At 43.8% G+C, this 27,590-nt stretch overlaps 1 protein-coding gene across 1 annotated transcript; it reads left to right on the forward strand.

Annotated features, from left to right (window-relative positions):
- On the forward strand, positions 1–26,534 carry RAB1A (RAB1A, member RAS oncogene family). The gene is made up of 6 exons (XM_083435485.1): positions 1–569; positions 12,837–12,909; positions 15,184–15,279; positions 21,676–21,771; positions 22,643–22,774; positions 24,512–26,534. The coding sequence occupies exons 1-6, from the start codon at positions 547–549 to the stop codon at positions 24,707–24,709; spliced, it is 618 nt and encodes a 205-aa protein (XP_083291611.1). The 5' UTR covers positions 1–546; the 3' UTR covers positions 24,710–26,534.
- The last annotated feature ends 1,056 nt before the right edge of the window (positions 26,535–27,590 follow it).

Here is a 27,590-nt window from a genome sequence, read left to right on the forward strand (position 1 = left end):
CGTTCACCCGGCCGGCCTCGCCCGCCAGCCAATCCGCTACCAGAACATCGGAGTCGAGTCAACCGGGAAGCCGCGGGGGAGACAGGCGGCCCGGACCGCGCACGCGCCAGCTGCGCCGAGGGCGCCGCCGGGAAACTGAGTTCTCTTCCCGCCGACGCCTCCGCGGAGGGCCGAGGGCCGCTTCCTCCCGCGGAGACTCCATTTCCCGGCGTGCCCCGAGAAGGCCTCCCCCGCTCGGGCGCCGCAATGTAAGCCCGGCCCCTCCTCTCGGGTGCCTCTCTGTTTCCTGGTTCGCGGGGCCGGCAGCCATTTTGGGATCTGGGTGCCGGAGCGGACGCTGCTTGCCGCCTGTGAGGGGAGGAGTGGAGCCCGGCCGAGAAGGGAGACGCCGCGTCCGTTCGCCGGTGCTGCCCTCCGCTCGCCCCCTCCGCTGCTCGGTCGGATAAAGGGAGCCTGACCGCCGGGAGGAGCCGCCACCGGTGGGTCTGACCGCCGCCTGCTCCGCGGAGCGAGCTCGTTCTTCACAGGCCGCGGGGCCCCGCTGACATGTCAAGCATGAATCCCGAATAGTGAGTAGCGCCGCGCCAGGGGAGGGTCGCTCTGCGCCTGCGTGTGGGCCGGGGGGGGCTATGAGGGGGGAGGGGAAAACCCTAATTCGGGGTTGGGGGCGACGCGGAAGTCGAAGGGAGTAGATGCGGGGGGGCAAATATCTCTGGGGTGAAGGGGGCTGGACGCGGGGTGGGGGGGGGCGGTGAGTTGCTCCCACCGGCCTGCCAGCCGCAGAAAGCAGGGGGCTGAAGGGCCTGCGAAAAAGTGGTATTAATGGAATATTGGGGCGCGGGGGGGTGTCCTGTGGAGACGAACTGGTGGAATTGAATGTGCCTGAGGGTTTTTCTCCCAAGTCCTGTTATGGGGCCGGGAGGGAGACGGTTTGGGCGCATTTGGCCGGCGAGGATCTATAAAGGGGCCCCAGTATTAGGGGAATGGATGTCACAGCTACCTGATGACATTCTCGCTAACAGTTTTTGCTGTGGAGAGATATATAGCGTGATGTGAGTTGTGCACCTCTACTACTATAGTATGCAAGTATTCATACTACTACTTAGAGTCTGGGCTCCGCTATTTAACGTTTGAGTTGCATTCGCCATAGGTGCGCAGAACACAAAGGCACAAGAACAGATTCTGGCAAAACAATCTCTTTTAAAAAGTGTTTGTGAGATATGGTTTTGCCCGATTCCGTTCTTGTGCCTTTGTGTTCTGCACACCTATGTTGTATGCAACTCAAACTTTAAATTGTGGAGCCCAGATGCTAAGTAGTAGTAGGCATACTTGCTGGCAAACCTTATAGTAGAGGTGCACAACTCAAATCACACTGTGTAGAATGCTTTCACTAACACACAAGAGCTGTGTTAGTATTTTAATCTCTGAAAGTCTGTGGGGGCTGTTTTTAAAAAAAATCCACTTTTTCTCCAGTGAGCACAGGACAGTATATGTGGCTCGCCTCTTTTTAATCCTCACAACATTCCTTTGATATAGGATAGGTAACTAGCCCAAAGTTACCCAGGATAGAATCATAGAATTGTAGATTTAGAAGGGACCATGAGGATCATTTAGTCCAGCCCTCTGCAATGCAGGAAAATTTTGCCCAGCATGGGACTCGAACCCACAACCCTGAGATTAAGAGTCTTATGCCGTACCAACTGATCTACATCGCTTGCATGAGTTGTGACTGAATGGTCTCCCAGGTTTAAGTCCTGTGCTCTGACCCCTGCTTTGTGCCCTCAGCTGTAACTTTTAATTGTAATCTCTCTCTTCACCTCCTCTTTTTCTCTGTGACCCATAAGTGTATTTATTCCTCTCCCACCCCTTGGCTACAGGCCTCCCTGAACTTCTTTCTCTCAACATTTCTTCTGTTCTCTTTATACCCCATGACACTCTTTCCCTCTGCAGGTGCAGTCTCTATCTTCACTTAGGTATCTCAGCGACACCCTTCACCGTTTGCCTTACAAGTCTCTACAACTGCATCTTTGTTGCTGTGCCTGTCAACTCTCCCATATTTGTCTTTTCCACCTACCAGTTTCTCTTCCCAGCCTCCCCGTCCCAATTTTCATTGTTTGCTTCTCTCCCCCTGAAGGCCTGCTGTCTTGTCCAAACTCCTTTTTCTTAGTTTAGTTTAGTAGCATCAGTATCTTAATGAAGGGATCTGAGATTTCAGGTGAACATGCAGTTTAGTTGGCCAGCTGCAGAAGACTGGAAAAACTGGTATCAGTGTCACTATGTGCTTCAGAATATAGGAGGGACAGTACAGAAGTAGTGGTGCAGACTATCTCCTGCCCTCGCTCTCAGTTATGATGGACTTGGATTGCTCTTACACAAATGTGAAGATAGACCACAAATTCTGAGCACCTCAGGTTCCCGTATTGGTGTTTTTAGGTGGTTTACTGCCTTGCAATATTTTATTTGAAAGTTTGGTCAGTATTTTTTTAAAAATAAATTTAGTAGGGATGGGGGGAACGCAAGGGCTGCATTCTTTTCTGTGCAACTTTATGGAGCTTGTCAGTGGTGAGCAGGTCAAGAGGCAAAAGTGGGTGGAGCAATGAATGTAAGTTTTACCTTTGTACAGTACTTTAGTACTCATACACGTCCTTCTGTCACCCATCCAGACAAGCAAGAGGCACTTCCATAGTTAAGAACACATTCCAGCAGAGCACAAATACTAGAGGGTGTGACTGGGGAGAATCTCAAGGGTCAGATAGAAGGGGGTTGGATCAGATTCTCTACTCCTGCCATATAGGAGCACAGTCAACCCAGAGGCCTTGTGGTTTCAGTCCTGCTTTAACAGAGAAGTCAGTATTATTTCCATAGTGCAGGAAGTGGAATGAAGCTGGGAGTAGCCATCTAGTGGATTTAACAATTGAGGCAAGAAATTGTTGGCTGAAAATTGCACTCTTAGCAGTTGACTCTGTTTACACTACTGAAACACTTTCGGGCTTCAGCTGTCTTCAAAATGTATTAGAAACTTAACAAACGTGAAGGTGAATGAAAGGGAAATGAAGGAAGCCTGTAATGTTGTCCCATGGGAGTTTGGGTTACAAACAGCAGTGGTCACAGATGGGGAGTGAGAAGATTTTATGACACGTCATGAAAAGTTAATGATATTTTCTCCTCTATACTGAGAAGCAATTGCGCACATAGCAGGCCTACTTTACTTACGCCCTTAAGGCTGCCATACAAGCTTATTTTCTAATGAACCCTGCTGTTTTGTCTTAAAATGTAGTAAAGCTTAGTTGAGTTCCCTAAATTTAAGCTGTAAGGAATAAAGTGAAGTCTTGTCTCATTCTGGCAGTTCATCTAACACACTTTTCAACCAATTGCTGTTGACTGCTTGACATAGATGTCTACCCTTCACTTAGCTGCTGGTCATGTGCTCACCACATGATGCTTACAAAATGCTTTGTGGGCTTAACGTTAATTTTGCAATGTTGCTGCATCACAGTGATAGCTTCTAAGAAAAGAAGCTATTTAGCTGTTTAAAATGGTTGTTTAACTGTTGAACTTCTTTGACCCCTTCACTTTTTTAAGTTCCTCCTCTCTTGAGAACTGTGTAGGCTGCTATCAGGAGATCATGTTCTGCTTCTGGCAACAGCAGTGACACTGTAGGGCAATAAATCTAAATTTATTATGACCCTCAAAACTTTGTATGGGGACACTAGGCAGGGGTGATGTTGGGGACTGACCCTGGTCTTTTGTGCTAGACCATGGTTCATCTCACCTCCCCCAGTCCCAAAAAATAAAAATAAGCCTGCCTATAGGATGGCTGGGTGAACTGCAAAGCACAGTGCTTTGAGACCCCACCACCCTGTGTTTTCATTTGCTTCCCAATTCTAGTATAGATCGTGGTTGTTGAATATTGTGTGTCGATGGTATTGACTGGTGATAGGGGACTTGTGAATATATGCAATAGCTGAATGGCATGTGGAAGGAGAAGAGAGCATGAGTGTTATGTTAGATATTGGACAATGTTTCTTCAAGTTTTTAATAGGTGCATATAGAATGTAGGTGGGGTGTAGGACCCAATCCATTTATTAAGTTCTTCTCAAAGTAGACCCACTGAAATTAATCAACCTAAGTTAGCCATGTTACTTAACTTCACCAGGTCTACTCTGAACAGGGTTAGCAACGGCTATAACCCACTATACCAATGAAATTCTTTTGGAAACCCATAGCAAGAGGCAAAAAAGTTTCCCCTATGAAATTCAGCCAAAATTTTGCACTCATGCATGTAAATTAGCATAAGCACATTTTCTGCAAATTTATTTCATGAGCCTGTGCTGTGAGTCATTTTAGTACCTAGCAGTGCCCCAGCTCTAGGAAGTTTGTATTTGTTTCTAATACTGCAACAGAAACATTAAAGAAATGGTCAGGTGTTGTATCCATGTTTCATCCTAATACCCCCTTTTGAAAAAACAACAACAACACAGCTGTAACTTGTTTTGATATGCTGTGGATATTTAAATTGCAGTAACAAGTTTCTTGATGTTTCAGATTGGAATACTGAGTGATATCTTTTTGTGTCTTTGAAGTGAGCTCATAGGTAGCAGATAATTTGACATAAATCTGTCTTGTCTGGTAAATAATTTCAAGAGGTGAATCTGTTGACTCTGTGGAGCTGTGATTATTTTAAAGAGTGCCAACGTGAAGTTTTCTAGGAGTCTGCTGAATTATCGGGAGGGTGGATGGGATTAGGAAATATAGTCAGATCATTGTAGGGATGCGGAAACAGCTGCTTATTAAAAAACAGCAAGTTACCAAAGACAAAATCCTCCCACAGCTGAGAGAAAGTTAAGTAGGTACTACTTAATTTTGGACAGATTGTGTCCCAGCCATCAAGAGACTCAGGTTGTGTTTTCACATGTTACTTTGATTTGCAATAGGATGTTAGAGTGGTACTAGTACTACCAACTTTAGAAACCCATTTGATCTGCATGAATGGTGAAGAAAAAGCTAAGATACACATCTTTTTAGCATTATATGGCTAAAGTACTGCACAGAAATGCTGCCAGTCTAAACTTGGGTTCCAACAATCTAATTTGTTGTTGCATCCCGCACTTGATTATGGCTGGATTTAGTTTCTCTTCTTGTGTTCTGCTGAAATTAGTAAGAAAAGAGCATGTGACTGGGAGATGGGGGACAGAGAGAGCTCAGAGCGGGGGTCAGCAGGGTTGAGGGAAGGTATGATGTGAGGGTTAGGCTATGACATCTGAGGCAGTGTTCAAAGCTAGGTACCACATGGCGCCTGGAACTGGCTTGTGGGGCTCCAAAACACAGTGTCTAGTCCCATTTGTGCCACGGTGCCCCACAGATCTCCTGGCTTGCACAGCACCAAAAGAATCACATCTTTTGGTGCTGCATGAGCCAGGTGATTCCCCACAGCCAGTCCAGCTCATCAGGCTTCAGCAGCTCCACTGATAATAAGGCTGCCGTTCTCTGTGGCTTCCCCTGCCGCCGAAACATCCACCGGTGCCAAGCCACTTCCTCTTCCTTTTTTACCCACTCAGCAGAGGCCACCTGAGCTCAGTTTTGTTGGAGCCGAGGCAGTGACTCTTGAGACCAGGCAGCAGAAGGCTGGTGGCAGGGAACAGTGGCGAAGGCAACAGCAGGGTGCCGACGGCCATGGCAAGTGGCATACAGACTCCTACCCCCTGCCGCTGTGGATTCTGCCGAGAAGCTGTTTGCGGCGGCTGCCTGGAGCCCTACCGGCACTGCAGTTGTAGAGCTGCTTGTTCTGCTGCTGCAACTTCTTAAGCAGCTCCCACAGCTTCCAGACTTCAGTGTCAGGTGCGTTATGGCTCCAAACAACCCCATGACCCTCTTGCTCCACAAGGCGACAGCAGCAGGAGAGCTCCTATTCTCCCTCCAGCGTTTGAAATTAGCCGGGTGCCAGTCGCATTTTGCATCAGGTAGCCAGCCTTTTGCGACAGGATGGAAATGTTCAGGAGCCACCCTTGGCACCTAGCATCTCCACCTGCCTGTTTGCAGTCAGCTGGTCTGCCAGCCACAGTGGTAGCAAATGACTCACGCCTTATTTGCCCAGTAGCACAGCAGCCAAAAAACACCTCTTTTTTTGTTCTATGCTGATGGTGAAGCAGGTGTTTGACAGGGTAGAGTGGTAGCAAAATACATATCTTTTGGTGCCACACTACCCTGCACCTCCCCTGATTTGCCTAGCACCTTTTTTTTTCTGTGAGGCTGCCCTACTACCAGCATTAAAAAAAATGTTACTTAGACATTTTGTTTTGGCACCTGCAACCTAGGTCCCAGAAGGCACATGACTCCTAGCAATCCTATCCCAGTTTCTATCACTGTCTCCCTCCCTCTGTCAGGTGGGGCTTTCCTAATTTCTTCCCCTTCCCCAGCACTGCAGAGGATGGCTTTCTCCCAGCCCCCTCTGCATGACCAGGCAGGGAAGCGAAGCCTCCCCTCTCTCAGCTACTGTTCCCTCCGCAAAGCTTCCCCCCACCCTCCCTTTTCTGTCAAAGCTGAGGCAGTCTATCTACAGATCTGGATTTGACCCTGAAACAGTCTTGGTCATCTTGATTATTGATAACCTTTGGAGAGAGGGGCAGGGAGATTTTTTGACTTGGATGGCTTTTGATCTCTTAGCAGTGTTTCACCATGTCAACAGCATTCCTGCTCCTACCTGCAGGATTGTTACCAGAGGGTAGTGCTGGGGAACTGCTGCTTGACCTTGTGGTGTGTTGCTCTGTGGGGGTATATTCTGTCCACCATGTTGTTCCATACTTCTGTGAAGCTGCTGGGAACTGTCATCCTAAAATTTGGAGTGTTACTCTCTTCTCTCTCCATTCCACGTGCATCGCAGAAGCTGTGCTGGACCAGTGTGGGGATGAATGATGGGCTAGATGGGGGCCAATAAACTGAGTCTGAATGCTGATGATCTGGAGGTGTTGTAGATTGGTGGTCCTCATCTCCAGAAATTGGGGAGACAACTTGTTCTGGTGCTCCCTTTGAGGTATTTAGCTTGGGCTTCTTCCTTAATTCCAAGGAAGCTGAGACTGTGTGTGCTACCAGGACCAATTCAAGGTGCTGATACTGGTGTAAAGCCCCAAATGGTGTGGGGCCCAAGAATGTAAAGGGCTACCTCCCCCAATACCTACCAATGCGTTTGTATTTTTGAGGTGTGATTTTTAGGTGCTTTCAATTATTTTTGGATTTTTTTTAATCTTCATCTCCTTAAGCTCCCATGTGAGGAAGGGCAATATGGAAATAAAATGGATGACTCTGATGACAAAAGTTCATTTCAGTTTCTGGTGTGTCTAAAATAGGAGATCAGCAGTGAATAATTATTTGCTGCAAATGTTTGTTTTAATCCAGTATTTCCAAAAAGGGCTTCATCTTGTGTATGGATTAATGAAGAATGTCATTACTATAGTCCGTATAGATTTAATGGCAGGGATTTAGTGAGCTACTTTAAGCCCATCCAAAGACTTGTGCCGGTCAGTGGCTCTTTTTGCCTTTGTGAAGAATGCAGTCTGGTGTGCCAGATCCTTCTGGAAGTATCCTTGGTTTCAGAACTAGTTTGCACAATAGTAGGAGAGGCTAATGTGCAAGTGAAGCAACCCCGTGTAATGCCATTGGACATGTAAAACTAGTTGCACAGTTCTTTTGCTCCCTGCCCTTGAAATCAGTAAGAAGTGAGTGATTAATATGAATAAAATAATGGCTGTTAACGGTGTACAGTGGCACCTCAAAAGTCGGAACGGAATCCATTCCGGAATTCCGTTCAACTTCCAAAACGTTCGGAAACCAAGGCACGGCTTCCAGTTGGCTGCAGGAAGCTCCTGCAATCAATCAGAAGCCGCGTCAGAAGGTACAACTGTACTTAGCATGTTTTAATGATAGCACGTTTTAGCACATTAAAATCACATGTTTTCTGGTATTGCTGATTTCCCATATTCTGAAGAATGGACTGTATTTTATGTATTTGTAGTGGCCCAGGGACCTTTCATTCTGAAAGTGGATGCAACAAAACAATAGAGGAAGAGGAGAAACATGCAGATGAACACGGGAAGCCTAGGAAATAGATTGATCATACATTCCTGTTTTGGTTACATTCTAGGATGACCTCTGTCAGGAGAGAGACAGGGTAATGTGTCCTTGTTAATTCTCCTCAACCCCTCAGCTGCTTTCCATACCATCGGCCATGGTATACTTCTGGAGCAGCTGTCTGAGTTAGGAGTGGGTGGCTTCGCTTTGCAGTGATTCTGGTCCTACTTGGATGGCCATTTTCAGAGGATGATGCTTAGGGAGTGCTCTTCAGTCCTGTGAAGTCTTTAGTGTGGGGGAGGGTTGTCCAGAGTTTTGGAGTACATTGTCAGCAATATGCTGATGACACGCAGCTCTGTTGCATCTGTAGGTGTGGCAATGGATGTTCTGGACCCATGTCTCTCATCCAGTAATGGACTGGATGAGAGCCAATAAACGGAAATTCAATCCATAAAAGACTGAAGCAGTGTTAGTGGGTGGTTCCCAGGACCAGATGGATGGGCGGTTGTCTGGTCTTGATGAGGTTAGACTTCCTCTGAAGGAGTGGGTACGCAAATTGGGGGTACAGTGGTACCTCGGATTAAGAGCTTAATTCGTTCTGGGGGTCCGTTCTTAACCTGAAACTGTTCTTAACCTGAAGTAGCACTTTAGCTAATGGGGCATCCTGCTGCCACCATGCCGCCAGAGCACGATTTCTGTTCTCATCCTGAAGCAAAGTTCTTAACCGAAGGTACTATTTCTGGGTTAGCGGAGTCTGTAACCTGAAGTATCTGTAACCCAAGGTACCATTGTACAGTGGTGCCTCGCAAGACGAAATTAATTTGTTCTGCGAGTTTTTTCGTTCTACGAGTTTTTTCGTCTTGCGAAGCACTGCTGCGTAATGACGGTTTCCCGTAGGAATGCATTGGCGGTTTTAAAAAAAAGGCGCAAGACGTTTCGTCTTGCGAAGCAAGCCCATAGGGAAATCTGTCTTGCGAAGCAACTCAGAAAACGAAAAACTCTTTCGTCTTGCAAGTTTTTCGTCTTCCGAGGCATTCGTCTTGCGAGGTACCACTGTACCTGGATCCATTGTTGTCTCTTGAGGCTCAGGTGGCCTCAGTGAAGTGAAGTGACTTCTATTAGCCTTGGCTGGTGGCCCAGCTGTGCCCCTATCTAGACAGGGATAGCTTAACTTCTTTTGTCTGTGCTCTGGTAACCTCTTGGTCAGATTACTGCAGTGTGTTTAACATGGGGCTGCCTCTGAAGACGGTTTGGAAACTTCAGTTGGTGTAGAATTCAGTGGCCAGGTTGCTCACTGGGGCAAAACAGTTTGGGCATATAATGCCAATCCTGGCCTGACTGCACTGGCTGCCAATTAGTTTCCAGGCCCAATTCAAAGTTTTGGTTTTGACCCATAAAGCCTTAAGGGACTCACAACTCCAATACCTCAAGGACCGCCTCTTCCCATATGAACTGACCTATACTCTGTGATCATTATCTGAGGCCTGTCATCTGAGAGGTGTGGAGGGTGGTAACATGAGAACGGGCCTTTTCTGTGGTGGCTCCCCACTTCAGGAATGCTCTCTCCAGGCAGGCTCACCTGGCGCCTTTGTTACACATCTTAGGTGCCAGACAAAAACATTCCTCTTCTCAGAAGCCTTTGGCTAATTAAACAATCTATGGCCTTTTAAACTGTTGGTGGGGTATTTTGTTTGTTATTTTGTTTGTGTTTTTATATTGTAAACTGCCCTGTGATCCTTGAATGAAGGGTGTGGTAGGTAGGTATTCTCAGAAGTAAGAGTCACTGTTTCATTGGCACTTACACCCAGGAAAGTTTGCATAGGACTGCATCATTAAGCTTTGTTTCTAAATCTTGTTATTTAGATCTCTTCCAGCAGTTGCATACATGTAGGCTGCTCATGTCTGAAAGTTCATCAGCCTACCTCTGGGTTTTTAATATCAAATACCATGTGGAATGGCACTTGAGATAATTGGATCCTTCCCACTTCCGAAAACTTATCTGCAATGTCAAATCTGCTTTTAATATTCAGAAAACTATACCAGAAAACTGAAACCCTGCGTTCATTGGAGAAAAAGTGGGATATAAATGTAATAAGAAGATTGTTCTTTTTAAGATGAAAATGCTTTTGAACGAGTGGTTCAATATTACTGTCAGGACAGAGGCTTCGTTGAACAATAACAGTGCTTTTAACGTGATGGTTTAATCAGTGTTAACTTGTCTCATACTGTTCAAGTGAGAGGTCCTCATTCCAATGTCAAATCTGCAAAATGCATTTGAATTTTTGCAACTACTCTAGGGCACTTAAAAATAGAATAGGTGCTTCTGATAAGCTTCCCTTACGTCTCCTATACTCTTAACTGGACCTAATTACAGCTGCCATAGTAGTTAATGCAGTACAGACAGTCACATTATTTTGGTTAGGTAAAGCTAACAACATGGAGTGCTAAACAAGAAATCTGTTCTAAGGAAGTCTTGGCACTGTAGTGAGTGTTATTCTCTGAACAGTCTTAACAGGCTCAAGGTTTTAAGACAAACATTTCCTGAAAGTGTATCATGTTAGCAGCTGCTAATACTGAGATAGGTCAGCGGCAACTCAGTGTATTCATAATTGCTTGTAATCTATATATTTAAATAAATATGACATACTGGACTTAAGTGGTTTGTGCATTATCTATTCCTTCTAAACGAGGCATGGAACAAACATGGGGCACACATACTAGTTGAACCCTTTAGTTTTCATTATTCTACCTCTTCTTACTCTTGAATTTTAATCCAAAACTAATTGGAAGTCAATCTTATTTGAGTTTTACTTTGTCCAAGTAATGAGTTTAGGATTGTGGTGTTGCATATACAAAGCCTTTCTATAATTGCTGTTCATTATTTACTTTCAGCTACTCTAGGGGATTTATGATCACCTGAAACTAGTATTGCTCTTGATGCATACTGGGTTCTTTGTAATGCAACCTATGGCAGGTAGTAAAGCCTAGGTGTTCAAAAGGCTTTTCACAGCAACCTTAATAAAAATGGGATTTCCAGTGTTTTAAAGAGGGTTATAAGTTATGTGGCATTGGGACTGTTCTTCAGGTTTGTGAGAGTTCTCTCCTATCTACACAAACTCCATGGTCTTCACATGATCCCTCTTCTATTGAAAACATATTCCATGTTGTAATTAGTCGTTAGCCTAGTGTTTTTTAAGTAACTGTATTGAGAAGTCTCCTGAGAGTAGCAATGTTTTCTTTTCTGGCTTCCACAAAACTCTGGAAGGGCAAGATAGGAAAAGAATCAGCCATGCTATCACAAATGTCTTAAGCATCTTATCATTCATAGCTACTGAACAGCAGGAGTTTGAACCATCTCTACAATGGCGCATACCTCTTCTTAAGGGCTAGAAAGTGTCTCTGAAGCCTTTATATATTTGTCACACTTGAATATTGTTCATCCTACTGGGTCCTCTAGACCAGGCTTCCTCAACCTCAGCCCTCCAGATGTTTTTGGCCTACAACTCCCATGATCCCTAGCTAGCAGGACCAGTGGTCAGGGATGATGGGAATTGTAGTCTCAAAACATCTGGAGGGCTGAGGTTGAGGAAGCCTGCTCTAGACAGTTTGCAACATGGTAAACATTTTTTAAAGGGGAATGTTACCAAGAAGACAATTTAAAGCCCCAACAACACATGTAGTATGAAAAAGCAGCTAAAATATTAGCAACAGGACACAGCCTGTGGGGTAGCTTTAGTACAGTATCCAAAAATGAAGCTAAAAGGCTTTGACGAATAGGACGTTATTCACCTGGCATTTAAAAGACAATAGGTGCTAGGCGAGTGTCTCTGGGGATGGCCCCATGTATTGCAGTGGTCACCCTGGGAGGGTACCAGAGTATAGGTGACGGTAGCTTATGAAAGGTGTTCCAAGATACCAGAGCCTCAATAAACAGCTAGGAGCACCCCCAACAGTGCTTCTCTCTTGTCTGTTTATTGACCCTCATCCAGTCCATTAGCAAGCTAGGTTCCTGGTTCAGAGTGCCCACTGCTTCAGCTGGATTGGATGAAAAGATGTGAAGCTAGTTGTAATCTATATACTGTTGACACTTAGCCCAGGTGCCCTAACCTGTAGTTTCACTTAGACGTTAAATAAGACTCCAATTCAGTGGATGATGTCCAAAGACAAGATAGAGCCCTATGGAATACGATGACACTGGTGCCAGTGTGTGGAACAGTAGTCACCTAACAACACCTTGTGGAATCAGCTGACCAGGTTCTACAACCAGCAGTTCCCATCTGGACAGCCTTGTAGCTTTTTTTTGAAGAAACTTAAGGATCTTTAACCTTTTTCAGTACCTTCACAAAAGTGTAGTTCCAGGTAACCATGGAATTTAGTTTTAAATTTGTACTTTAGGTACAAGCATTACTTATACAGTGGTACTTCGGGCTGAGTACTTAATTCGTTCCAGAGGTCCGTTCTTAACCTGAAACTGTTCTTAACCTGAAGCACCACTTTAGCTAATGGGGCCTCCCACGCTGCCACTGCACGGTTTCTGTTCTCATCCTGAAGCAAAGTTCTTAACCTGAAGCACTATTTCTGGGTTAGCGGAGTGTGTAACCTGAAGCGTATGTAACCCAAGGTACCACTGTATAGGTCTCTCATACACACACACATGGGTGTGAAATTTCCCTAGTTTGTGATAGAAATAGAACAAAGTGTATTATGAACCAACAGTTTCAATTGCTATGTGCCATTCTATAGTAGATTTAATTATGGTTTTCTCTTTTCAGTGACTATTTATTCAAGCTGCTTCTGATCGGAGACTCTGGTGTTGGAAAATCTTGCCTTCTGCTTAGGTTTGCAGTAAGTTGTCATGCATCTTCAACTTTGTGTTAACGATTAACCTTAAAAACTGATTGTAATGCAAAAATGAATGTGTTCCAGGTTTCCTGGTTTTTCTTTGGTACTGGGTAGTCACAATCAAAAGAAAATACCAATTTACAGCCACATGAAAAGTAGTTCTCCTTGTTATGGGTGCAGTTACCCTTCAAATTCAAATGGGTTCTTCTAGCAGGCAGAACTGAAGTTTAGTTTTTTAGTTGCATATACACCTGACAACTCGCGTATTGTTGAATTCTCCTTGCTGTGCAATTATGCTAAGCTCATTTGCATGATTGCTTGATAAGCTTCCTTCCTTTGGTAGCTTGAATGGAGAGCTATCAAAACATATGATCTTTGAACATACTGCTATATGATCTTTGCAATTACCACATGATAACTGTAGGCCATATTGAGAACTAATCCTGTGATTAGTAATATTTGTAGAATACGAAGCACAAGCAGGTTGAACTCTTAGTTTAATCTTATGCACAATTAAATTGAAAGTAAATTGCATGGAGTTCAGTAGGACAGTTGTATGGAGTTCCAAGCATACTTGGAATAAGTATGCTAAGGTTTGCAGCTGTGAGTTGTGCCTAATTTTGCATAAGACAATGAAGTTCTACATTTAGCTTATAACTCAGGGGGGAACATTGTGGTGGTTGTCTTTCTTATTCTTTCCTTCACTAAATCTGAGACTTGGCAGCAGGGGAGAATCGGTAGGCCAGAATCTTGAGCATGCCTAATGCTTGAGCAGGCCCCATGCTACATCACAAACTGCTTTTGAAAGTCCATTACAGTGGTGCCTCGCAAGACGAATGCCTTGCAAGACGGAAAACCTGCTAGACGAAAGCATTTTCCGTTTTGGAGGTGCTTCGCAGGACGAATTTGCTATGGGCTTGCTTCGCAAGACAAATATGCCTTGCGATTCCTGGGTCCCCCCCCCCTTTTTCCCAAGCCCCTAAACCGCTTAACAGCTGATCTAAGCCGCTTATCAGCTGATCTAAGCCGCTAATAGCCTTTTAGCAGCTAATCCGCTAATCCCTTAAGCCTTTAATAGCTGCTAGACCACTAATAGCGCTAATCCGCTAATGGGCTTGCTTCGCAAGACGAAAAAAACCGCAAGACGAAGAGACTCGCGGAACGGATTCTTTTCGTCTTGCGAGGCACCACTGTATTGCTTATCTTAAGAGTCAACAACTCTTAATTCACAAGTTAATGAAGATTTTATTAGTATCATCATATTCCAAAAACATTAAAGGTAAAGGGACCCCTGACCGTTAAGTCCAGTCACGGACGACTCGGGGGGTTGCAGTGCTCATCTCGCTTTACTGGCCAAGGGAGCCGGCGTCATGTGGCCAGCATGACTAAGCCGCTTCTGGCGAACCAGAGCAGCGCACAGAAACGCCATTTACCTTCCTGCCGGAGCGGTACCTATTTATCTACTTGCACTTGGATGTGCTTTCGAACTGCTAGGTTGGCAGGAGCAGGGACCGAGGAACAGGAGCTCACCCCGTTGCAGGGATTCGAACCGCCGACCTTCTGATCGGCAAGCCCTAGGCTCTGTGGTTTAGACCACAGTGTTAGCCCAATGAGGAATTTAAGTTATTGGGAAGCCCTAGAGGCAAAACTAGAAAATATGTGTGAGCAAAATACTGTACTTATAACCCAGGAGAAGAACAAAACAGAAATAAATAATGTAATGAAAAGGGTGTCCAATGTATCTCAATAATCCCAACAATTTAATAGTTTTTTTCTTTAAACAACAGTATCCGAACAAGTAAATAAATCGTAAATAAGTATGTAAGTAAATATTTGCACAATAAGAGTTTACACCCAAAGTGAGATAAAACCCACCTGGAGCAGAAAGAACCTCTTTGTGTAAAACTACTCCTAGGGCCCAGCGGACTCATGCAGTGCATTATAATTTTTTTTTGTGTAATTGGAAATTCCCAGGAAAAATAACATCTTACAAAAGCTGAGCCCAAACTTTTCATGTAGAGCAAATAGCAATAGTTGTGACTGTGGCCAAACTTTGACTGCAAGTCGTGTCTGCAGTGAGCCATGACACCTTACCTTTGCTGGTGCATATAGTTGCATCACTTTTTACGCAAGGTGAGAGTACATGCTGATATAATGGCTTCAGCTCCACCCTTTCCAGAACTTTGACTTGTCTTGATTCTGGTTTGGCCTTTGTAGGACACAGTGCTGCTGATTTGTAAATGGTGATATTCTTTTCTCTTCTCTTCTTCCATTTAGGATGATACGTACACAGAAAGCTACATCAGCACAATTGGCGTGGACTTTAAAATCAGAACTATAGAGTTAGATGGGAAAACAATCAAACTTCAGATAGTAAGTATCCCCCGTTCTGCTTGGTGAGTCTAATCTAGTTCATGGAAGGAATTCAACATTGTGCCAGTATGATTGTCCCTTCAGTGCAATCTCTCCTATGTGCTGTTCTTGGGGGTGGGGGGACACACACACCCCCAGTGCTGATTTGGGACAGGGGGCGGGTGAAGAGAAGGGGTCAGCCCTGTACCACTATTAGGATTTATTGTGCAACTGCTTAGTTGAATCCAGCCCCATTTGTTAATTTCTGTAGTGCTATAAAATGGTTAAATATTAGAAGTAGGAGCTGAATGAATGGTCCAAGTGCTTTACTGCTGCTAATCAGATAGTTTGGGGAATTGTGATTTTTTACCCATGTTTAATTAAAATGCAGTCTGGTGATTTCAAGTCAAGTGTTGTTGTTATTATTATTGCAACGCTCGGGAACAATTCGTTCCCGTTGATATGGTTCCTGCTCCAGTTTAAAAACTGCAAACTTGTTTGGTTTCTGACTTAAGTTCCTGCTGCTATGTTCTGACTCCCTGAAGCAAAATAACCTGCTTTTGTCTGTGCTGGGGAGGGGTAGAAAACCTTGTGCAGAAGCCAACAATGAACTCTTATAAGCTCTTTTCCAGGGAAGACTTTTCATTTCAATCAACTTGACTGCTGTTTGTATTCTCTGCTAAGCAAGGCGATATTTCTAAATTAAACAATTGGCAAACTACAAGTCTGGGAAATCTGGTGTATCTTAATGTGCTAAATGCAAAGAGACTTCTTCAATGATGCAGTTAACAAGCTCCATTAACCCTGAACACAGTGAAAACCAAGTGCAATCGTGACACTTTGGGATAGACTAAAGGTAAAGGTAAAGGTACCCCTGCCCGTACGGGCCAGTCTTGACAGACTCTAGGGTTGTGCGCCCATCTCACTCAAGAGGCCAAGGGCCAGCGCTGTCTGGAGACACTTCCGGGTCACGTGGCCAGGGTGACATCGCTGCTCTGGCGAGCCAGAGCCGCACACGGAAACGCCATTTACCTTCCCGCTAGTAAGCGGTCCCTATTTATCTACTTGCACCCGGGAGTGCTTTCAAACTGCTAGGTTGGCAGGCGCTGGGACCAAACGACGGGAGCGCACCCCGCCGCAGGGATTCGAACCGCCGACCTCTTGATCGGCAAGCCCTAGGTGCTGAGGCTTTTACCCACAGCGCCACTAGGGATCAGCAAACCAAGGAAAACACAGTGAGATTCAGAGCAGGGGTGGGGGACCTGGACCCTCCAGATATTGCCGGACCCCTGGACCTGCGGCCGTGCTGGCTAAGGCTGATGGCAGTTGGGAGTTAATTTGGAAGGACACGGGTTCCTTACTCCTCTTGGAGAGCTTATATCCTTGGGCAATATCAGAGATGACTTAATAGGGCAGAATAATTTGGTAGTGAGATTGCACGTGGTTATGGCTGTGTTATTTGCATAAGGTTCTACTCTATTTCGTTACTGAAGCTAATTTTCATATGTTATCTAATGCATTTCCCTGCTATAGCCCATTAAGAGCCCGTTCATGTTAAGCCAACTATCTATCAGTGGTTTGTATTGCTTGCAAATTTGTATTTCTTATGGTATGCCACCCCTTTTTTCAGCTACGCTTGCTAATTGGGGTGCACAGTGGACTAAACTCAAGGTTCTGCAATCCTCTTACGTAGAATCAGAGTCTGTCAAAATATTTGATACAGTGAGATGAGATTCTGTATCAGAAATGGTTAAGGGTTAAGGCTGGGGTTAGCTGTGAAAGGCTATGCAGAAACAGCAATAGGGCTGTAGTGTCCCCAGGGTGGATTTGGTTTAAATCAAATCGATTTAAATCACTAGTCAGTAAGAATCGATTTAAATCACTTTTTTTACAGAAAGACTCATTCTTGCTGGTATAATCTTAATATTTACAACCAGATGAAGGTTTCATTTTTGGAATAATAAATTTTCAGAGTAGTTTTTATAGTTATATAAAAAATTACTGATTTGGTTATACTATTAGAAATGCATAGATAATTATGAAATTATTGTGAGGTTTAATAAGTTAACTGTTTGTATTTGGACAACTTTTCTGCTGTATTTTATTGGAAGGAGAAAAATAATCATTTCCTTAATAACAACTTAAATAATTTCTTTAACTAAAACAATAACATTATAGCATATGTTTCCATGTTTGTTAACTGATATGGATAAACATTAAAAAAACTTAGACTGAGTTTTAGCACACATGAAAAACTTAAAACTTCTGCATTTCCACCACCAACCATCCCTTTAGATTTGCTTCTACATTCTACATTCAGGTGCCTATTCTGTACAGTTAACTGTTAGTGCAGTTGCTTTAACTCAATGGGATTGGATAGAGGCTGCCAGCCTTCAGCACTTGCCTCAAGTCTGAGTCACACAGACACGCAACTGACTGGCATAATTATTACACAAAGATCCCAAGACTTGCAGAGTCTTCTGCTCACAAGGTTGCACTTTTATTTTGACTGCTTCACGCCTAGCTACTTGTGCAGATCTATTCCACTCCAAACAGTCTATTCATTGAACCTCTTGGGACTTAGCATTTAAGAGGGAAGGGATCGATTCTGTGTATATAAATTTGCAAAGGAACAATGGGATTAAGGTTTTCCCCTCAACTCTGTATATTTATTTCATAACATTTTTCCTGTGAAGAAAAGGCATGTTATCTCTGCAGACACAAATTCACACTTTTGAAAACTGCAAAAACCAGCATCTGTGATAATACCTTCTCCTTAGAAAAACTGCCCCAAATAAACTTACAGAAACCTCTGGAATAATAATAATAATAATAATAATAATAATAATAATAATAATTTATTATTTGTACCCCGCCCATCTGGCTGGGTTTCCCCAGCCACTCTGGGCGGCTTCCAACAAAGATGAAAAATACACTAAAATGTCACATATTAAAAACTTCCCTGAACAGGGCTGCCTTCAGATGTCTTCTGAATGTCAGGTAGTTGTTTATCGCTTTGACATCTGATGGGAGGGCGTTCCACAGGGCGGGCGCCACTACTGAGAAGGCCCTCTGCCTGGTTCCCTGTAACTTGGCCTCTCACAGTGAGGGAACCGCCAGAAGGCCCTCGGAGCTGGACCTCAGTGTTCGGGCAGAACGATGGGGGTGGAGACGCTCCTTCAGGTATACTGGACCGAGGCCGTTTAGGGCTTTAAAGGTCAGCACCAACACTTTGAATTATGCTCGGAAACGTACTGGAAGATCATGACATTGTGATGGATTAATGGAATTCATTTACCAAAAAAATTAAACATTGCATATAAAGCCTCATGCTGCATAATTGAAAACAAATCTTTATTTCCTGATGAATATCCTTTGGACTATAATGTAACTTAAATAGAAAACTATCTTTAGAAAAAAAATTTCCTTCAAAAGCATTTTATTTTTATAAATCCAATTTAAATTTTAAAAAATCTGATTTATTTATTTTATTAAAAAACTTTGATTTTTATCCACCCTGAGTGTCCCTAGGACAGTGGATAAATAGCTGAAAAGGTATATACAAGCAGGTTTAGGAAGAAATTTAGGTTGCTTATAGAAGCTGTAAATCTCCTGAACACTTGGAATTGTAAAGTTGGAAGGGACTCTGAGGGTCATCTAGTCCAACCCTTCAATGTAGGAATCTCAGGCATCCATGACAGATGGCCATCTAATTTCTGCTTTAAAATCTCCAATGAAAAGCGCCCACCACCTTCCGAGGGAGTCCGTTTCACTGTTGAGCGGCTCTTACTGTCAGAAATTTCTTCCTGGTGTTTCATTGAAATCTCCTTTCTTGTAACTTGAATCCATTTGTATGGGAAGCAGAAACCTATTCGATAATGTGTGATCAACATTTGACACTAATTCCACATATGACACAGGCTGGAGTAAAACACTGGCACTTCAGTCATAGGACTGGCTATGGCATAAGCAGACCTGCATTGCTCCACAGCTGGGCAGAGCAGCAACAAACCACAATCTACATATGTACTGAAATGCATGATACTGGTGCAGTCTTTTCTTGTTCTTTGTATTCATGGTCTGTCCATAGCTGATGTAGAATTTAAAAGGACTTTCTCAAGTTAGGTTCTGCATGACGTTTGGTGACACTGAGAATGGAACTTTCAAATTCTGAGAACCTTTGGCTATAAATGGGGAAGGGGCGAACCGGGTGCACTGTTAGAAAAGCTATTCACCGCATGGCGCCTGGAACCTGGGTTTCAGTCACAAAAATAAAATGGCTAGTCACTATTCCCCCCCCCCAAAAAAACCCCGTGGTAGCACTTTCTATTTGTTTTTTTGAAACGCATGATCTAATACACAATTCACATCAGAGAGAGAGAGAGAGAGAGAGAGAGAGAAGAATTGCAAATACACACACATGCACACACTCACACACACACGGAGAGAGAAAAGAGGTGTGAACAACTGCTAAGCTGAGCTCTTCAGGTTTAATGTATTGGATTGGGCTGAAATCACAAGAAAATGACTGTGTCTGGTAGAGAAAACACACGCAGCCCCAACCCAGAAGCAGCCCCCGCCCCCAGCTGCAACTTCATGCAGACTTATTTAGGAGGGGGCCCACCCACTGTCCCTCAGCCCTTGTGGGGGGCCGGACTATATTTTGGGGGAAATAATAATAATGAACGAATTCCTATGCCCCACAAATAACCCAGAGATGCATTTTAAATAAAAGGACACATTCTGCTCATGTAAAAACACCAGGCAGGCCCCACAAATAACCCAGAGATGCATTTTAAATAAAAGCACATATTCTGCTCGTGTAAAAACACACTGATTCCCGGACCGTCCACGGGCCAGATTGAGAAGGCGATTGGGCTGCATCCGTCCCCCGGGCCTTAGTTTGCTTACCCATGATCTAAACCAACATACAAGGCACTTTTCCCTCTCTGTGCTGCCTGGGGAACTCTCTTCTTCATCTTTCCTCCCCTGTCCCTCTCAACATAGTAGTCAAATGAATCTGGAGAACTGTTCTTAATTTTACTCTGGAGTCTGCGCCCTCAGCCGGAGAAACTCAGTGGCTTACTCAAGAGTCGGGTGAGCAGAGCTTGGGGCTGTGGAGGGGAGAGCTTCCCACACATGAAGAGAGCAGAGGGAAAGGGAGGAATGGAAAATAGGAGAAGGCAGTGGCTGCAAGAACGCTCCTGCGGCCTTGTGGGGCGAGAGGGTGGCAGGGTTGGGTTGAGCCCGGGGCTCCGTGGAGGGCAGAACAAGCAGCAGCTCCCCATTCACAGCTGGGGGGGGGGGTCCTCCAGGCGGCAGTCACAATCCGCTCTTCAGCAGCAACCTCAGGGCAGTTGTGCACCCTGCTTTTGTCTTTGCCGCGTCTCCCGCCACGGCTAGGGTGCAAAATATGGCGCCCGACCATCTGCACGCCTTTGCAAAGGCCCAGCTGCCAGTCGTGAAATGTGACTGGTGCCTGGCTAATTTTGAACACTGACCAGGTGCCGTTCCAGTAATTAGAGGGGTGGAAATACGAATTGGGGAGGTGAGGAAGAGAGAGCTTAGCTTTCTGTTGGTAGCATTTTTCCTTTAAACTGTGAAAGTAGACCGCAGCAAAGGCCATGTCACTGACTGTCTCCTGGGGTCTGTCACTTTTGCCTTGCATGCTTTTTAAGGCCTTAAATAATAAACGTGCAACTTCTGCAAAGATAAGCCTGGCTCATGTGACCCTCCAAATTTGCAATCTGTACTTGATGCATTGAATGTGGGAAATCGGAGTTCTATAGAACGCTTCAAAAGCAAAGGCTCCCATGAGATTTCACATTTCAATCGTCCTTTGTGCTCCATGGCACAGCAGTGACCACCTTTGCACTTTCAAGACCAGTGCAGCTCTCCAAAAACTGAGGACCTTAAATATGTAAAAAGCTTCTGAATTGTAATTCACTGAAGTTAGTAGTACAACGGCTGGCAGACCAGGGAAATTACCATATTGCTGCTCCACATCACTGTGCTGTTTATTTCTGAGCTTCTTGGCTGCTAATTGAAAACGCATGATGGCAGGGCTGCTGCTAACCCCCACTGTTGAGGGTTTGATCCTTCACTCTTTAAAGCCAGGTGCTATTTAGAGAGAGGCATGCTGGGGTGGGGAAATGTATGGAGGGTCCTTGAATAGTCACGTTTTACAGTTGACACACCTTGCCTTAACGTATGGCAGTATCTTTCAATTTCACTTCAGTAGTGTAAAGGTGTCGTCCTTTTTGTGGCAGGTACTTCAGAGCAGTCCATAAAGGATCACTGAAAGTATTTACAGAACTCCTTTTAACTCTCCCTATTTCCCCATTTCTCTGTTGGAATAGAGTGAGCTGCTTCTCTGAACGGATGCCATCTTCTAAGTTCTCTCTTGCTTTTTTGTAGTGGGATACGGCAGGCCAAGAGAGATTTCGAACTATCACTTCTAGTTACTACAGAGGAGCTCATGGCATCATAGTTGTGTATGATGTTACAGATCAGGTAAGCACTTGGCCTTTGTTTTGCCTTTGAGGAAATAGTGTCTAAAAGCTTGTTTATGGTTTCTGAGCAAACCATGGGGAAATGTAAACTTTGTACAGTGGTGCCTCGCAAGACGAAAAGAATCCGTTCCGCGAGTCTCTTCGTCTAGCGGTTTTTTCGTCTTGCGAAACAACCCTATTAGCGGATTAGCGCGTTTAGCGGCTATTAGCGGCTATTAAAGACTTAAGGGATTAGCGGATTAGCTGCTAAATATTAGCAGCTTAGTGCCTTAGAAAAAGGGGGTGGGGAGGGGGGAAAAAACCCCAGGAATCGCAAGACATTTTCGTCTTGCGAAGCAAGCCCATAGCAAATTCGTTTTGTGAAGCACCTCCAAAACGGAAAACCCTTTCGTCTAGGGGTTTTCCGTCTTGCGAGGCATTCGTCTTGCGGGGCACCACTGTACATAGGTGTCAAAAGCTTGTGTGCAGAGAGGAGGCTCATATAAAGTGGTAGTTCTACCCTCTGAGCCTCCCGCTCCACTTTTCCTGGCAGTCTTTCAATTATTCCTTCCTAGGTGACCAGAAAGGTGTCTGTTTTAGAGTTTACACACCCACCAAATTGCTTTAAATGCAGCTTATTTGCATTGCTATTGTGGATCTCTGAAGGAAAGATCTTGCGCTTGACAAGGCCCTTTTCCTTGGCTGCAGCCACAGGAAGAAGTGATGGAGCTAAGAAGAGTGTGTTTTAAGTACCTTAGTCAAAAAATATGTCCAGTTTAAAAAAAAAAATTGCTGGGGTGAGCTTTAAGCTAGCTTATAGCAACTTTTCAAGTTCTCTCGTACACTTGTACAAGATAAAGGCAATATTTAACATATACCTCCTTATGTTCCAGGAGTCTTTCAATAATGTAAAACAGTGGCTTCAAGAAATAGATCGTTATGCCAGTGAAAATGTTAACAAGTTGTTGGTAGGGAACAAGTGCGATCTGACCACAAAGAAAGTAGTAGACTATACAACAGCAAAGGTACGTCAACTGATTTTACAATTTTTTTTTTTAATAATTGCAACAGTTCTGACTTTGGATGTGGGCTAAGGTGGTGTAGGGCTGGGCAATATCTGGTTTTCAACATTGTGCTATATCACCAGCTAAATGTCATGATATAACAATATATATGACAATGTCTGAAATAAGAATGAAGGTGGGGAGGGGAAAGCCGTTGATTCCTGGATGTGAACTTCACACCAGTTTTGGACAATGCATTGCCCAGCCCTAGCCAAGAACATTGTTCTCCTGCAGCACTTCCTTGCATTTTCTTTGGGGGGAGGAAATTTTTTGCACTTTTTAAAACTCCCCAGGAATGTACCAAAAACATAACCATGAACAAGTGAAAGGAGAACTTCACGCCCCAGGGATACCCTTGTTTTTAAAGTGTTCAGTGTCTACTTTAAATTTTTTAGAAGTGCTATTCACTAAATTAAAAAGACAATATTGCCCTTTAGTTAGAGCAACAGTTGTGTAATGATTGGCAGTTGCTCCATGAGAGAGAGTAAAAAAAATGCCCAGTTGTTTAGTCACTCATTGAATGGGGGGGGGGGGAGAGAATCAATCATTGCCCGCCCAGCTGAAAACTCAACCATTTCTTGGCTGGGGGGTGGGGGTGAAATTTAAGGCACTTAAGGGCCTGGAGTCAAGCTATTTCCAAGTTGGCCAGTTTCAACCAGAAATAGCAGTGGAAAACGTTTTTAAAAAGTCCACTGGGGCTACTAGGATATAAGTTGTAAGCTAGGAAATTGGGGCCGGGGGAGAGAATCTTTTCCAAGCCTGACTCCTCCTAAACCTCGTTTTGCCTAGAAGCAGGTTTGCAGTTGCAACTAAAGAATAGGAGATCAACAAGTGGTGGGGAGAGGGGGAGGGAATTATCTTTTTTGAAAAACAGAGGGAGAAAGTTTCTTGCAGAAGAATCGCAACATAGAGGCTTTGGCAAGCACAGTCCCACCTCCCTCTGCAAGGTCTCATGAACCAGATCCACGGTCATGATTTCCTCCACTGTCCCCGAGGACAATTTTGGTTTCTTCATCCCTCCTCTCCAGTTCCCTCTAGGAACAATTTCCATTGCAAGAGATCCATTGCCTGACAGAGCAATGATAAGGACAGCCTCCAAAGAGAGCAGATTACAATTGGCTGTGCTTAATTCCGCTCCTTTTTCCTTCTTCCCTGGACAACAGGGTGCAGAGCTGCTTTAGAGCTGGCTAGCAGCCCTTTACACGACAGTAAAATGCTTTAAAAAGGTAAAGGGACCCCTGACCATTAGGTCCAGTTGTGACTGACTCTGGGGTTGCGGCGCTCATCTTGCTTTACTGGCCGAGGGAGCCGCGTACAGCTTCCGGGTCATGTGGCCAGCATGACTAAGCCGCTTCTGGCGAACCAGAGCAGCGCACGGAAACAGTGTTTACCTTCCCACTGGAGCGGGACCTATTTACTCTGCAGTAAAGGACTACATTGCCAGCTGATAGCACACTCCTTGCAAGCACGGAGGCATTTAGCAGCAAGGAGTTCAGCAATGTATCAATAAATCACACAGTCCTAGTACCAATGATTCAAGATATGTAAAATGTACCTAGTAAAAGGATGGTGTTGACTTCGGTAGTAAGGCATTAATATACACCTGACTCGCTCGTGTACAGTGGCAAAATGCAGAGCTGCTTTATTTTTCTCCAAGTTTTGGACAGCATAAATAACACTGATGTGCTTTACCTACAGGAATTTGCAGATTCCCTTGGGATTCCGTTTTTGGAAACCAGCGCAAAGAATGCAACAAATGTAGAACAGTCTTTCATGACCATGGCTGCTGAGATCAAAAAACGGATGGGCCCTGGAGCTACAGCAGGTGGTTCAGAGAAGTCCAATGTTAAAATTCAGAGCACTCCCGTCAAGCAGTCCAGTGGAGGTTGCTGCTAAAACTCTCCTCCCCATTTGCAATGAATCTGAAACCTGAACCCAACCGAAAAAAATGCCTGAATTGTACTGTATGTAGCCTGCACTACAACAGAGTCTTATCGTCTCCACAAAGGTCAGAGATTGTAAATGGTCAATACTGACTTTTTTATTCCCCCGATTCAATAAAGCTAACTTCATTTTCAGAAATATGTTAAACCTTTTGTGTGCTGGTTTATAAATGCGTGTAATCCTTGTTGCTTTTTCTTATACCAGATCGTTTCCTGTGGTTGGCTAAACTTGGAATATATTATTTTGTTCTGATCCTATTGGCATGTTTAGATGTCGGGTTTAGTCTTCTGAAGATGAAGTATAGCCTTTTTTGTATCCAACAGCACAACTGTGTCTTGTCACTTTTCCATGCATAAAGTTCAGTAAGACAAATGTTCTATGTAAGATCTGATTTGCTAGTTCCTTGTAGAGTTGTAAACGGAGAGATTACAATCTGTCTTTGATCCAAAGAACTGCACTAATTGGTTCTGTGCGCCCAAGGCAGGTTTGGAGTCTACTTGTACATCTCTCCCAGACAAACCTTTTTTTTTTTTTTTTTTAAACTGAGGCATGTTTCATTGGGGGTGGGGGGTGGCTGCCCCTGAAAGGAAAGTCGCAGATTTCCATTGGCAATGCCTTAGACCTTGGGCCATCCTAAAGTAGCTCTTTGGATCCAAGATGCTGATTTTTCTTAATACTCTGCATATAATTTGTGGCTGCAGAACATTGTAATTTGTTGCACAATATGTAACAAACTGAAGAAATGTTTAATAAATATTGTACTTATTGGAAGTAATATCAAACTGTATGGTGATTAAGTATTGTCTTAATTCTTATGGCAAAGCGGAAAGGCTTGCATTGTGCCCCAAATGTACCTTTTTATGTGCAGTAATGGCACTTTAGAACCTTTTCCCGGACCATACCTTCCCAGCCGAACAAATAACTAGCAAGTATGGCTTAAATGACTAAAAGTTGCCATGGTGTTTCTGGCGTGTATGCTATACTTGGAACACAAAATCTTATAACATTGTTTATAGAATCATAATCACTCTAAATGTACCATATTCTCCCCCTCCCTGCTCCTGAGTGTCTGGATCTTTCTAAATGATTTCATTTAGAAATACCTTGTGTCTCTTGCTCTGTCATAGAAGAGGAAAGCAGTATTTTCCTAATATATGAATGACTTCAAACTAACAAGGTGATGTTAAAATCTGATGTTATGTCTTTTCTAAATAATGTTACTTCCATTCTCTCACAATCAAATACTGTTGACTTTAATAAAACTTAGTGCAATTTATTGGTTGGCTTGGTTATGCACAAGGAAGCTGGAGTGGTGGGAACTGGTTATCAAGCAAATAACCAGATGACTAATGTAACTTTGTGCAGCAAGAAGACTCTAAAATGTAAGTCTGAGCAAAAACTCAAAACTTGATTTATTGCTACAGCGACCACGTCTTGTACAGAGAAACTAATCCATTAGTGCCTGTTATCTGGGTTTTAAAGTTACCAACTTGATTAAATAATCTCTCTTTTAAAAGAGATTAAAACTGCCATTAAGGCTTTTTTGCAAGAAAACAACCAGATGTGACTGCAAAATATGCCAGTTAGATATGTTGAGAGGCAAGTGTATTAGCAAATCACTAAAATGATTACTCATCCCGATATTGGGATAAACGTGATTTGCATCCACAACTGGAATACATAGTACCTTAAGTCTTCATACTGTTGTCAGAAGATTGAAATTACTGAAACTTTGAATATGCTCTTGAACTTCACAATAAAGTGTACTTCATAATGAGATGTGCTTAGTGGATCAATTCCTAACATGCTTTGAGGGTAATAGTGTACTGTTTTGATCAAAATGGTTCTTACGTAGAAGATATCCAGCTAGAATACTTTGTGTTCATGGAATTTTGGTTATTCTGAAGCTACTTCTGAAAGTTTATAAAGTGAATTCATTGAGCACAATAATTTAAATTCATTTCTGAAGTGCAGAAAACATCTAGGATGCAAATAGGTTCTGGAATAAAAGTGTACGAAATCTATATACCCATTGTACTCAAATAACCTCTGGTTAACAAACTTGTAATCTGATTGCCTACTTGATTCATCCTCGTGTGCAGAGTTAATTCAGGTTCTAACAGGTTTAACACCGAGAACCAGGCTATTGAAGTTAAGACCGTGGCAAAGGGGAGAGCAGATCTTGCTGATGAACACATTTTGACAACTGGGTGCTTAGCCAGTTTCACATGGTTAATGTAGGCACCATACTTTATTAGTATAACAGAGGACCCTTCTGTGCCTGTTTGCTGAAGTTAAGCACCCGGTTGATCTTGGCAAGTTCTAACCACTATCCTGAAAACACAAAGAGCTGTGTAAATTACATCCTGTTAGTTGTAGGGCAGGTCCTCCTTAGTATTTGAGTAGTGAAGAGTCTGCTGGATCAAACCAATGGCCCATCTACTGCAGCCTTCTGTTCTCATAGTGGCCAACCAAGCCTGTGGAAACCCTGTAAGCAGGAAGTGAGTGCCACACTTGAGATGCCCACCTCTGACAGTGGGGGTAGAACAGTCACTGTGAGAAGAGGAAAAGGCTAATCTAATCTTTAAAAGCCATCCAAGCTGTTGGCCGTCACTGTCTCCTCTGATGCACGTTCCATCGCCTCACTGCTCTCCGTGAAGCAGTAATTTATCCGCATTACTAGGATGAAGGCAAAACAGCACTGTGGTTTGGGCACTCAAACATGTGACAAAATACCAAGAGTTAACTTGCACTATGAAACTCCCATGTGTCAGTCATGAGAGTATTTTTCTCAGAAGCAGCGGAAATGTAACGAGATGATAGGTTCTCATTT

This window comes from Podarcis tiliguerta, assembly GCF_965153285.1.
Source record: "Podarcis tiliguerta genome assembly, chromosome: 3".
In the NCBI taxonomy this organism is placed as follows: domain Eukaryota; kingdom Metazoa; phylum Chordata; class Lepidosauria; order Squamata; family Lacertidae; genus Podarcis; species Podarcis tiliguerta.

Excerpts from the sequence above, each read along its gene's own strand:
- RAB1A (XM_083435485.1), top strand. The coding sequence starts at position 547 with ATGTCAAGCATGAATCCCGAATA. Across the intron at positions 570-12,836 it reads TCAAGCATGAATCCCGAATA|TGACTATTTATTCAAGCTGC; the intron begins GTGAGTAGCGCC and ends TTCTCTTTTCAG. Across the intron at positions 21,772-22,642 it reads TGTATGATGTTACAGATCAG|GAGTCTTTCAATAATGTAAA; the intron begins GTAAGCACTTGG and ends CTTATGTTCCAG.